This window comes from Dermochelys coriacea, chromosome 7 (assembly GCF_009764565.3).
Source record: "Dermochelys coriacea isolate rDerCor1 chromosome 7, rDerCor1.pri.v4, whole genome shotgun sequence".
Taxonomy (NCBI): domain Eukaryota; kingdom Metazoa; phylum Chordata; order Testudines; family Dermochelyidae; genus Dermochelys; species Dermochelys coriacea.
The window spans coordinates 124,451,336-124,464,553 of record NC_050074.1 but is presented as its reverse complement, the minus strand read 5'-3'; the positions used below and the strand labels follow the sequence as shown (position 1 = coordinate 124,464,553).

The 13,218-nt window shown below is 43.3% G+C and overlaps 1 protein-coding gene across 21 annotated transcripts in view; it reads right to left on the bottom strand.

Moving 5' to 3' along the window:
* BTRC (beta-transducin repeat containing E3 ubiquitin protein ligase) overlaps positions 1-13,218 on the bottom strand; it is a 167,398-nt gene that overhangs the window by 130,089 nt on the left and 24,091 nt on the right. For 10 of the 21 annotated variants that reach the window (XM_038408304.2, XM_043519814.1, XM_043519815.1 and 7 more), the window contains one exon: positions 9,500-9,568. The exons of the other annotated variants lie outside the window; for them this stretch is intronic. In XM_038408304.2, the coding sequence (XP_038264232.2) occupies positions 9,500-9,568 (69 nt within the window). The remainder of the gene's footprint in view (positions 1-9,499; positions 9,569-13,218) is intronic. 21 annotated transcript variants of the gene reach the window in all.

Sequence of the window (13,218 nt, the reverse complement as noted above, 5' to 3'; positions counted from 1 at the left end):
TTCATTGCTGTAGTTGCTCTTAACTCTCCCTTCTCCTGTATTATACTGAATATTCTCCAAGGCCATGTCTACACTACGAAGTGAAGTCTACTTCAGTTACATGAACGATCATAAACCACTGTAATTACACCCAAGGGGTAGCAGTGATGCAAGTATGCAGGCCATAAATCGCCTCCTGCTAAGAATGACTGTGACTCTGTGCAATGAGTGGGAAATAGCGGATGGCTATGCAGCAATGGGATTCCCTAATTGCAACAGATCGCATACATTTCCCAATGTTGGCTTCAGACCATCTTGCGACAGAGTACATCAACAGAAAGGGATACTTCTCTACGGTACTGCAGATGCTGGTAGATCACCAGTGTCATTCCACTGACATCAACACAGGATTGTCAGGGATGGTGCATGACGCATGCACCTTCAGGAACACTGGCCTGTATAGAAAAGCTACATGCAGGGATTCTTTCCAGGCCAGAAGATTCCAACAGGAAATGTGGAAACGCCCCCAGTGATCCTGGGAGACCCAGCCTACCCCTTAGTCCCGTGGCTCATGAAGCCTTCCACCAGAAACCTTAACAGCAGCAAAGAATGCTTCAGCAACAGGCTTGGCAGGTGAAGAATGACTGCAGAATGTGTGTTTGGCAGATTAAAGGGTCACTGGCACTGCCTTTTTGACAGGTTAGACCTCAATGAGAAAAATATTCCCATTGTCATAGCAGTCTGCTGTGCTCTGCATAACATTTGTGAAGCGAAGAGAGAAAAGTTTTCCCAGGAATGAAGCACTGAGGTGGATCGCCTGGCGGCTGGTTTCAAGCCAGACATCAGGGCTATTCGAGGGGTTCAATAGAGCAGGGGGCACTATTCAAGTAAGGGAGGCTTTGAAACAGCATTTTGACAATGAGCCCCAGTAACACGTCTTTCTGTAATGCACTGAGCCAGGCATTGTTTATTTGCCACCCTGAATGACCCCTATAATGATTCCTGCCTGAACGTTAATTTTAATTTTCATAGATTGTAGTCTGCAAATGGGCCAATTGCCACTGGGAGTGAATTTCTATTGCAAACACCCTGTGTAGGTCACAAATAAAGACTGTCTTTGAAAGACTAAATTTTTATTAAACAGCAATACACAGCTTAACATTTCTCACAAGGGACAGTGACAGTGAGCAACACTCTCTGAAGTGAGGATCTCACAGTTGCATGAAAGTTCAAATGTCATTATGGAAAATATCCCTGGGGCGGAGCGCAACGGGTACTGCAATTACTGGGAATATGAGAGGAATGCGTGTGGGGAATTTGGGGAAAACAAGGAAGGAAGTTTTCGAGGCCAGGGCGAGTCGAGCACACGTGTTCCACCTGCAGTGCAATTGGGACCTCAGCATCTCTGGTCCTCCATGAGCTTTATTATCCACTCCTGACCTTGTCTCCTCTCCTGGCTACCCACTTCTAGTTTCTCGTTTATTGTCTCTCTCCATGCCCTGTGCTCGCTATCAGCCAGATCTGATGATTGCAGCATTTTGTGAAGCACGTCCTCCTTAGTCCTCCTTGTTTGCCTCCTTATCAGACGGAGGCGCTCCACCAATGCACAGGAGCTGCCCCTCAAGAGCACATCTGCAGAAGAAAAAAAAGTCAGTAATTGTCACAGTCCTGAATCATAAAAGTTACATACACCTCTTTCTCACTTTTCCTTTGCAAACACAGCACAGCCAGAGCACTAAATGTGGTGAGATCAGCCCAAAGAGGGGGTGGTGAAAGATGGGACAAAGGGTCTGGGTGGTTTCAGAAGGGGATCCGTACAAGTGCCTAAGGCCACTATTTGGAATACTGGCACTGTTTTCCACAGGCGGGGTCAATTGATGCTGAAATCACACTACTGAGGGTAACATAAGTTACATACTCCTACATAAGTGTGGCTTCAGACTGGGTCTGTATGCTGCTCATCTTTGTGCTGCTTTGGTTCCTCCAGAAATAATTGCCAATTGGCACAGCAAAGTTTCCTACAATGGGAGAAGAAACAAAGGAGCCAAGGAACCTTCAGCATAGAATCATAGAATCATAGAATATCAGGGTTGGAAGGGACCCCAGAAGGTCATCTAGTCCAACCCCCTGCTCAAAGCAGGACCAAGTCCCAGTTAAATCATCTTAGCCAGGGCTTTGTCAAGCCTGACCTTAAAAACCTCTAAGGAAGGAGATTCTACCACCTCCCTAGGTAACGCATTCCAGTGTTTCACCACCCTCTTAGTGAAAAAGTTTTTCCTAATATCCAATCTAAACCTCCCCCATTGCAACTTGAGACCATTACTCCTCGTTCTGTCATCTGCTAGAGGGACTGCAGAGTATCTGCAGGAAAGCTCCCTAGAGATCTCTATGGAGGGTTCCCAGGAGATCTTGGTATGCATCAACAAACTTTTCTGCAGGGCCCCCACTGTGTGGCTGCACAGGGCAATGCGAAGCAGATGGAAACAGCATCTAGTGTTGTTAATCTCCATCCCTTCTTCCATGTGCACCATGTAACAAAATAAGGACATCTCTTCCTCATGTAACCATGCACTACGAAAGAAAAATTAGTACTTACCGGAACTCCCCTCTCCTGCTTCAGGGACACCAGAACCAGACTGCTGGGACCAAAAAAGGGAGCCAAAAAAGGGTCCTGATTCACCATGCTACCAGAGGAGCCTGTCCCACATTCTCCTTGAACTCAACCTCCTCATCCATCACTTCATCCTCAGAGTTGATTCCGCTGGCCGCAGCCTCTCATCCCCATGAAGTATCCATGGAGCTCTTGACAGTGGAGGTGGGGTGGCTGTGGAGGATGGCATGCAGCTCCTTGTAGAAGCAGCATGTTTTTGGCATCACACTGAGTGACGGTTGGCCTCCCTTCTCTTCTGGTACATCTACCTCAGCTCCTTGATCTGAGCATGGCACTGCTGCATGTCCCTTCCACAGGAAGTGGAATTTCAATAACTCCTAGGGCTTTAAAGGGGAGGGGCACATGCCTGTCTATCTGAGTGCAGGGCAGCGGAGTAGAAACTGCTTACCAGAGCAGTCATGAGAGGCACTGTGGGACACCTCCTGGAGATGACTTAGGGCGACATAAGAAAATACAGTGTCTACACTGACACCATGTTGCTCTACCTTTATCACAAAATGCTCAATGCCGTCATCGAGGTGGTTTTATTATGTCTGCGTAGCAGGAGGGTTAAATCGGCAGGAGGAGCATTGCAGACACTTCCACTGTTTTGTCGACAAAACTGTGTAGCGTAGACGAAGCCTAATGCCCTGATAACTTCCCAGTTTACCACACATTTTCAAGAGTTTCCAGTGCTATAGCAAGTTTATTAGGTAATACTCTTAATAACCAAAGCTGATAGCAATCTGAATGGACTGATTTGTATATGTTTAGATTATACAAGCATTTCTTTACCTGCATGGGATCCAGGAGAATGTCAGTTTTAGATGGGGCAGAGGAGAGCATCTCCCCACTCAGAGTCATTATGAGAGTTTCTCAGGCTTGGTCTGCACTACAGTTAGGCTGACGTAAGGCAGTTTACGTCAACCTAATTATGTTAGTGTACACTCTACGGCCTTGCTCCCGCTGATGTAAGTGCCCTACTACAGCAACATCATAATTCCACCTCCATGAGAGGTGTTGGGTTTATGTCAGCGTAGTTAGGGCGACGCAGTGTGTGTAGACACTGCACTACTTACATAGGCTGTTGGCTGTCATTCTTGTCAATTTCATGGCTCCAGCCATGAAACTGACAAGAAAGCTGGGTTGTCACCAAGGCAGGTGGGTGGCTTCCCGCTCCCACTGTTGCCTGCCTAGCTCCCTGCTCCCCGAGGGGAGCCCAGGTGCCGCCCGGATGCTCCTCACTCCCTACTGCCGGGAGCTTGGCTGCTTCCCTTCCCATGGCTCTCAGCTCCCCAGAGCAGGGCTCCTGGTGGGCATCTCCGCATCCTGAGTCTTGGCAGATCCCAGGCTCCTGGCAGGGAGCTGAGATCCTCAGTACAGCCATCGGGCTCCCCACTGGGAGACCAGGATGCAGCCCAGCTCAGAGTGGAGAGCCAGGCGGACGCAGCGTGGCAGCTGCCCAGAGGCGTCCGGTTCCCTGTGGAGAGCCCAGCAGCTGCACCAAGGCTCCCAGGATCTGCCCAGATGCCAGGTGCTGAGCTTGCAGCCGGGTCCCTGGAAGCGGGGAGCCAAGAGCCCAGGGGGCAATCAGGCTCCTGGCAGGGAGCTGCATGTGCAGCTGAGAGCCCAGTCTCTCAGCCTCCTATACTGCCCCTCTTAAGTCAGTGGAAGCACTCCTGGTGAGGATGTGCACCACCAACAGAAGGAGGGTAGTGTGGACATGAACCACTACAGTAATTACTTGCAGTGGTTTTTAATCGACCTAACATAGGTCACCTTTGTTAGTCTCTAAGGTGCCACAAGTACTCCTTTTCTTTTATAGGTCACATTATATTTCTAGCATAGACATACCCTCAGTTTCCGAGATTAAAGGTGAGCAGAGGTTTCTTGACCAAAGGAGCTAGCTTGTCCTAACTGCAACATGCACAAGATTTTCCAGTGATGGTTACAATTTCCTTCAAACACCTAGCAGAGACTACACCTTACTTAAGGAATATTACAATTTAATTGTTGAAAACTGAGTAAGTGCCTCTCCTGGAACTTACAAGCTTTACCGTCTGTGCCAGTGGATACTGATGTTTCCATGAATTGTAGCTTTTTGTTCCACAGAGCTTATAAATACCATGAAGTGCATCTGTGGCTCTTACGAATGCAGATGCCATACCATTCTTTAGAGGTACTGAAGAAACATTGTGATGCATCTGAAGAAGTGGTTTTTTACCCACGGAAGTTTATGCTCAAATAAATCTGTTAGTCTTTAAGGTGCCACAGGACTCCTTGCTGTTTTTGTGGCTACAGACTAACATGGCTACCCCCTGATACTTGAAGTAGAGACTTTCAGACTGCACCTAGACATTCAAAATGACTTTTATGTGAATAAAAAGGTTCTATGCGCCAACTCATGATAAGCAGGCTTATGAATGATTTCTCACTGAGGTCTGAAGTATGGAGGTATTTGAAGTTCCTAGATCAAGGTTCTGTATTAAGTAGGCTAAAAATATTAAACTTTTCAAAAAGTGAACACATAATTATGACTAAGTCCCAGTTTTTAACTGCTGACCCTTCACAACTTGCCTATTTCTGCACTCTCATATCTTACCATCTCCTCTCCTTGTGCCTCCTCCTCACCACCAGCCTCCATTTAGCCTCAAGAAGCTTAAAATCTTAATACATGACAAGAGACAGTAAGTGAATTGAAACAAAGGGTTGCCTAACAATTAGGGTATCATCCTGGGACTCAGGAAAACTAAATGCAATTCCCTGCTCTGTGTCAGACTTCCTCTGTGGTCTTGAGCAGTCACTTAAGTTTCTCTGTGCCTCAGTGCCCCCTTCTGCAAAATGGGGATAACAGAACTTCCCTACTTCAAGGGGTGTACTGAGGATAAATATATTCAGGATTGTAAGGCGCTCAGATATGCTGGTGTTGGGGGCCAGATAAGCACCTAATCTAGAGAGATACAATTGGCCAAGAAGGAGAAGAAAAAACAGTGAAACGATCACATTTAGAAGCAGCAGCAGAAGCCCTGACACATCAGCTGCCTAACCACATTGGATTCTAAACTACTGTGAAGACATATCGAGGCTCTAAGGGGAACCCCACACTTGGGACTTTTATCAACCCTAGTTCTATAGCTCCAAAAACGTGTACTACAGGGAACAAACCTCTACTGATAGGGAGATGAACTGGATAAATTCTCTTTTCTATTTCCAATTTGTATAAATCTATACAATCAGTTGGGCACACTGAGCATATGCTGAGAGATTGTTATGTTATGCAACTACCACACAGGACTGTTTTGAGGACTACTTAAATATGTGCATAGCACTGTACATTTTCAAAGTTCTGTATGAGTGCCACATATTAATGAGCTACTTATTTTAAACTTTCCTCCCCAAGAAACCAGTGTATGCATTTTTAAATTCAAATAATCTAAAGTCTCTAGGTACTCACTGGAAATACAGAATATATCTTTCAGAAGGTAAGGAAGGTATGTCAGTGACGATATTACAAAACAGGGACAGAAACAATATCTCTGGACATTTCTTCTAGGAAAGCTCGGCTTAAAAGGACGGATCCAGATTTCTCTGAGGTCATGATTTTTATACCCATTTTTCCAGCTGACTTGACTGACGTATAGCCAACTCATATCTCAAATGCCTTATCTGATTATAGTGGCCTTTGCTGGCGCCAATCTAGCTAAGGTAAGCATCGGATTTTCCAGTATAAAACATTTGTACAGGTTTATAACTTGGCTCTAAAAATTCTACTCCAGGATACTCTGGGTGGTAGGGAGGGTCAGATGAGCTCATTATATTAAACTCTTTATGTGATACAATACTAAGGCACAATGGTACATGAAGGGCAAGGGTCAATTTTAACTCTGAATTACCTTGCTCTCACCAGTCACCTAAACAGTATTTAGTTTTCTTGTTAATGTAATCAAAGACATTTAAGCTAATTAACAGCTTTAATTTATCTGACTTCACAATTCAATTTAACACATATAGGATCTCTATATATAAACAGGAATGGGAACAAAATATTTCTATTGATCATATTTATGTACACATTAAACCTAAAAAATCTTTCCCTGTGGAAGCCAATTTTAGTTAGTTTTCAAAAGGCTCAGCTTTAAGGGGATGGGATGTTCCACACTGTTGGAAAACACAATGCTGCCATTTGAAGAAAGAGGATTAAATCAAGAACAGGGCTGAACAAAAGAACTGCAGGTGTTTGTCTTTTACCAAAGGATGAACTTATAGGAACCCAGACAGAAAATGGAGCTTTACAGATTACTTAAAAGCCTGTTCTTTAAATCAACATGTATTTCTGGTCATATGTATTGTACTTCCTCTAGACCACATATGTATATAACACAGCTCTCTGCTACAGGAGAGCAACATTAAATATAAAAACTTGCTATTAAAGGGCAGAGGGTAATGGCATTAGTGTGGGCGACCCATGCTCAGGTAGTGATCAACTATTAACTCCACTTCAAGTAGGCTGAAAATATGCAAGTGTTGCCAGCACGGTTTTTAGATAAAATTGTCAGTTTTATGGATATTTATAGTATGTGTCCAGTCTTGCAGAACTCCATCTTCCTCCATCTCATTTGTAATATAAACTGCTTTTATCCCACATTAATACATTGTGTTACTGGAATATTTCTCATTCTGTATAAGCAAGGCAGCAGATCAATACCCGGCTACACTGAGGAAACGAACCATTACCGCGGAATCCTGTTAAAAGCACACTTAGAGGAATAAACTTGATGATAACCATAGCTCCATTCTATTTGAATAAATATTTAGGTTTGTGCATATTTTTAAAGTAGCTTTTTGACTCAAATCTTATTTTTAAAAGGTCATTATAACAAGTAACCTAAAACTAAATCCATTTCACTTCAATCTCTTACCATCTCTGCTACTTACCCGAACTGTGTGTTTAAAAAAAGGCTTCTCCCCCGCCCCACACCACACACACACACACACACACACACACACGAGCCACTTTACTCCTGTAATTCTTACAGTGAAATCATAGCACTGAATTTGTGACAGCTATTTCCATCAGGGGGTGGGGCGGGCGGGCATAAGCATAGGTCTGTAACTTCACTGAAGGATCAAGCAGAAGGAGAAGCAAACAGAAGAAGATATTTATTAATATTTAACAGCAGCACAGTGAAATCAGAAAGATACCAGCCCACAGACATTGAGTTTTTGAAAGATTTTCTTTTTTTTTTAAATTTGCTCCACTATGAAAGACTCCATACAAAACCTCACTTCTGAACATCGTAAATTTTTATACATTTATTTATATTTTGCATGTATAAAATGCACACTTCCATATGTACCTGAGCACTTGGTAAAAACTTATGAAAATCTACCTCAGACACAATCTACATAATCCTTTCCCTACCACACCTCCCAGGCTACCACCTAAGGCCAAAAAGGATGTTGTGCCCTGTAGGACAACAACCTTGGGCTGCGAGACAGACATTAACTGCAAAGGTGAGGTCCCTCTACCGAAATAACCTGCCTCCTCCCCAGTTATGTTTAAATTAAGAAAACAATAGTGTCAGTGTCCTAGCTGACCTTCGCTAGCGTGAAGGACTATGGAGAAAGAGATGGTTTCTCAGACAGTCAGGGTTCAAGCCCCAGAGAACTCTTTCAGAATATTAGAAATTTACAAAGGTGCATTTGTTATATTAAAGACCACTGCTTTGGATTAATAATATAGGACCCGATCTCCACTGCCTCTTAAGCATTCAAGCAATCTTAACTCCACTGAAATCAATAGGAGTTAAGAGTACAATGTACTTTGAAGGATCAGGTGCTTGGTTATTTCTCATAAGATAGTGAGACATGACTGTAAAGACCCAAGACCATTAATAACCCCACTCAAACCTGTTATAAAATTGATCATGTGAGATTAAGTTTATTCTGGTTTTTATTTCTCCATCCACCACAAGTGACTTGTCTCTTTGTCTGTTTGTTTCTATTGGGCTCACAGTACCACAGATCCTTTCAACACCACCCTTAATCATTTTCACAACTAGTTGCCACGACAACAGGATGCAGCTTATCTGTGCTGTTTTCATTTTTCCAGTTTTCGTTGCCATAACAACACAATCATTCTGGCTTCCTACAAAAACAGCAACTTTAACTCTGTCTTCTCAAGGACACTGGATTCTCCCATGAAAATACAGGGGGCAAGGATTAGCTTATAGACACAATTTAAAATTAGAAGATTCTTTTGAAGGGAATTTTACACTCATCGAGTGAGAGGCTGACAGCAACTGCTAGAGCCCAGCTGCCGAGACATCAAAAGCTTTGCCTTTAATAATAGCTCAAGTAATATAGCATTAGGCCTTCTGAGCAGGAACTCCCAATAGTGTCAGATTGTGTCAAACTACAGGATTGTTATGTGATGTGAGCAAATGTCCACACTTGTTTCACCCAATCAAATCTGAATTAGGCTCTAGATGTGAGTCTCAGGTGAATTAACCCACTGGCCTTCACATTATTACCACCACCATACACCCTTACATTTGAAGACTCATTTTAATTCTGTAATTTGAGCTGTTGCTGCAGATTTCTTTTCAGACTCCAATCCATTCCCCCTTATGGCAATTCTGTTTTGAACTTTCCTTCACAAGAAGTATAAATGCCTAGGATCTGTGAAGAAAAGGTGATGCACACATAACACACACATATACAAAACCCACAAACATATGACTATGCAAGATATTAGCTTATACAGCACTGTAACTTAATAGGGCCTTTACATGTACTTTACTACTGAGACAAGCACAAGTGTCTGACACAATCCCTCACAAGAGATGAGAATCAGGAATACAGTCCAACCTGCTTTAGCCATGCTTGGTATCCAGAAGATGCAAGTTGGAATCCATCTTTGGGCATGTGTATTCGGGGCTAGGAGAGAACAAACATAAGAGAGACCTCCTTTTACATTTGGACCTGGCTAACCTAACCTATTTTCTGGACGATCTTAAGCAATGTAAATGCTTTTAGCCACACATGCAGTTTCAGTCCCCAGATAAGCGCCTACTAAAAATCACTATTCTAGCCTCAGCTTCCCTGAGGGCTTGATACTTTTCCACATTAGCAATGAAAACCAACATTTTCCACTATTTTACGTTACAACCTTGTGCATACTGGCACGTCTCTTAAAATCCCTCCCAAATTACTACAAGTGCAGCTCTAATGGCAGGCATACTAGCATAGACCAGCTGGTGGCACGTTTCCCACTGGGCAGTGGTAAAATGCCAGCAACTAGTCTACACTAGTGCTTCCACCATTGCTACGCCCCAGTGGAGCTGCTCCAGCCATAGCGCAATGGTGAAAGATTCAAAAACACCAGTATAGAGACAGCCTCAGCTTGGCTGGTGGTGGTGATGTAAATATTAGCACCAAACAAGTTACATTTATAAGTTAAAGACTAACACAATCCCTCCCCACCACATTTTATACACAACTATTGTTTCCTCCCCTGTCGAGTCTAGGAAAATACAAGTCATTAGGTTGGTCCCAGTATACTATAGATGGACATGGCAATTTTTTGGTATTTTTGCCAGCTATAAACCGTCTGCCATAACATTATTTTGCAACCCAAAGGAACCTTTACAATCTAATGGACTCAACAGTGCTCCCCAACATGGGAGATGTTAAGAAATTTACAAAACTGTATCTTACATAAATTGTTTCTGCCTTGAGTGTAGAATATTATATACACAGAATGGGTGAAGCAGAAAATGAAGTCACAGTGGACCAATAAACCTTTAACAAAATGGGGAGGACGTGGTTATCCTTGTTTTTATTTCAGACCCTAGGGAGTAGGACATACACAGCTCCAGTTCTACCGCTGAACAGAAGCCTGAACATTAGCAGTTCAAAAGAGATTTACTAATACTAAGTTCCTTTTGCTCACCTCTTGTGGAAATTAAATACCTTTCAAAGCAGTAGAGACACTACCCCAGTGTCCTGGCCAACAATCCCTGTCAAACCCAAGTTTTAATAACCGAGACTGTGCTGGTGAGCTATTGCCAAACATAGACCGCTGGCAAATGTGGCAGCTGAGTCTCTGCATTAGCAATATTTAATGCACTAATTGGATAGCAGAAACAGAACATGCTTTAGTGCAGTATCTCTTATCCTTTCCAGACAATTGTACCCCTTTCAGGAGTGTGATTTGTCTTAAATACGCCAAGTTTCACCTTATTTAAAAAATGAATTGCTTACAAAATCAGACATAAAAATACAAAAAAGTGTCACAGCACACGATTACTGACAAATTGCTGACTTTCTCATTTTTACCCAAATCAATTGGAATATAAATATTGTACTTACATTTAAATGTATAGTATATAGAGCAGTATAAACAAGTCATTGTCTGTATGAATTTTAGTTGTACTGACTTCGCTAGTGCTTTTTATGTAGCCTATTGTAAAAGTAGGCAAATATCCAGATGAGTTGATGTCCCCCCAGGAAGACCTCTGCATACTTCCAGGGTACACATACTCCTGCTTGAGAAACCCTGCTTTAATGGACTGAGCACATGGCTTGGAGCAGGGTGCTCCTGAGTCCTAACTCTAGCTCTGCCACCAGCTTGACAGGTGGTTAGCTTGTCTCTGTAAAACAAAGATAATACTGATTTAACCCATCTCTCAGGGCTGTTACAATTAGCTGATGTTTCTATACACATAGCTATTTACCTATTCAATGTAAATACTAAGTATCAAGAAGGAAGCACTGTACATCAGGGGTTCTCAACCTTTTTCTTTCTGAGGTCCTCCCTGAATGCTATAAAACCTCCACGGCCCACCTGTGTCACAACATCTAATTTTGCACATAAAAGCCAGGCCAGTGTTAGGGGTAGCAAATAGGGCAATTGCTTGGGACCCCATGCCACAGGGAGCCCCATGCAGCTAAGCTACTCAGGAGTCAGCTTCAGCCCCAGGTGGTGCGGCTCAGGGCCTCGGGCTTCAGCCCCATGCAGTGGGACTTCAGATTTCTGCCCTGGGCCCCAGTGAGTCTGATGCTGGCCCTGCTTGACAGACTCCCTGAAACCTGCTCGCGGCCCCCCCGGGGGACCCAGACCCCTGGTTGAACCACTGCTGTACAGGACCACATTTTGTTTTATATAAGTACTGTAATCAATTTTTCCTTTAAAGAATCAAAAAAATCTCATAATTAAGCCAAAATAATGATCTTATGGCTAAAGGCATGGCTACACCATGGGGTGGGGGGAAGAGATAGCTCAATGGTTTGAGCATTGACCTGCTAAACCGAGGGTTGAGAGTTCAATCCTGGAGGGGGCCATTTAGGGATCTGGGGCAAAAATTGTGGATTGGTCCTTCTTTGAGTGGGGGTTGGACTAGATGACCTCCCGAGGTCCCTTCCAACCCTGATATTCTATGATACACTGGAAACTTCAAAGTGCTGTCAAGGGAAAGCTCCTGTGGCAGCGATTTGAAGCGCGAGTGTGGTCGCGCCCGAGAGGTCTCCCAGAGCTCCGGATAATCCACCTCCTCGAGGGGATTAGCTCAGAGCCGGTCTACACTAGCACTTTAAAGCGCTCAGACTTGCTGCACTCAGCGGGAGGATTTTTCACACCCCTGAGCCAGCAAGTTAGAGCACTATAAAATGTAAGTGTAGATAAGCCCTAAGGCACAGTGCTGGGAGTCAGGCCTGGATACCAGTCCAGACTTACCACTACCAGTGAGAATGTGGGCAAATGGCTTCACTTCTCTCTATACTTCAGTCACCTTAGCTGTAGAAGGGGGATAATACCAACCTACCACATAGGAGTGGCATGCTGCTTCATGTTTATAAAGCACATCAGGATGGGACAATTTAAATAACCAATATAAATTTATTATTTAAACTACTTGGATTAAAAAAAAAAACTCAGGCTAAGGCTCTCTTTGTAAAATCTAATTTGAAAATTCACACTATTGAAACTTTTGATTAAAATATAAAATGAACTAAATTAAAAATGCTGTTCTCAAAATGCTGCTACTGGTAGACTGTCTTATTGGAATTTTATAAAACTGTTATAAGCAAAAAAAAACAAAAAAATAAAACCCTGAAAATTAAAGACCTAATTCTGCAAACACTGAGGCCTGGTTGGGTCTACACTGCATACCTACAGCAGTATAACTACATTGCTCAGGAGTGTGAAAAATCCATTGACCTAACCCCGCGCCGTGTAGACAGCGCAATGTCAGCGGGACAGCTTCTCCCAATCACATAGGTACCGCCTCTCGCGGAGGTGAATTAACTACTCTGACAGGAGAAGCTCTCCCGGAGGCATAGGAGAATCTTTTCCGAAGCACTGCAGCTATGCCACTGTACATGAAGACAAGCCCTTACTCAGGCATTTAACTTTATTTACATGAGCAGTCTTACTGATTTCAGTGGGACTACTCATGCTTAACTAAGCATGCACACAAATGTCTGCAGCACCAAGCTAAAATTTTATTTTTGTTAATATCTCTTAGTAGCATAAAATCTTTGTCACCTCAAAATAAAGTCACCTCAGGTGTTAATAGAAAGTTATTTAG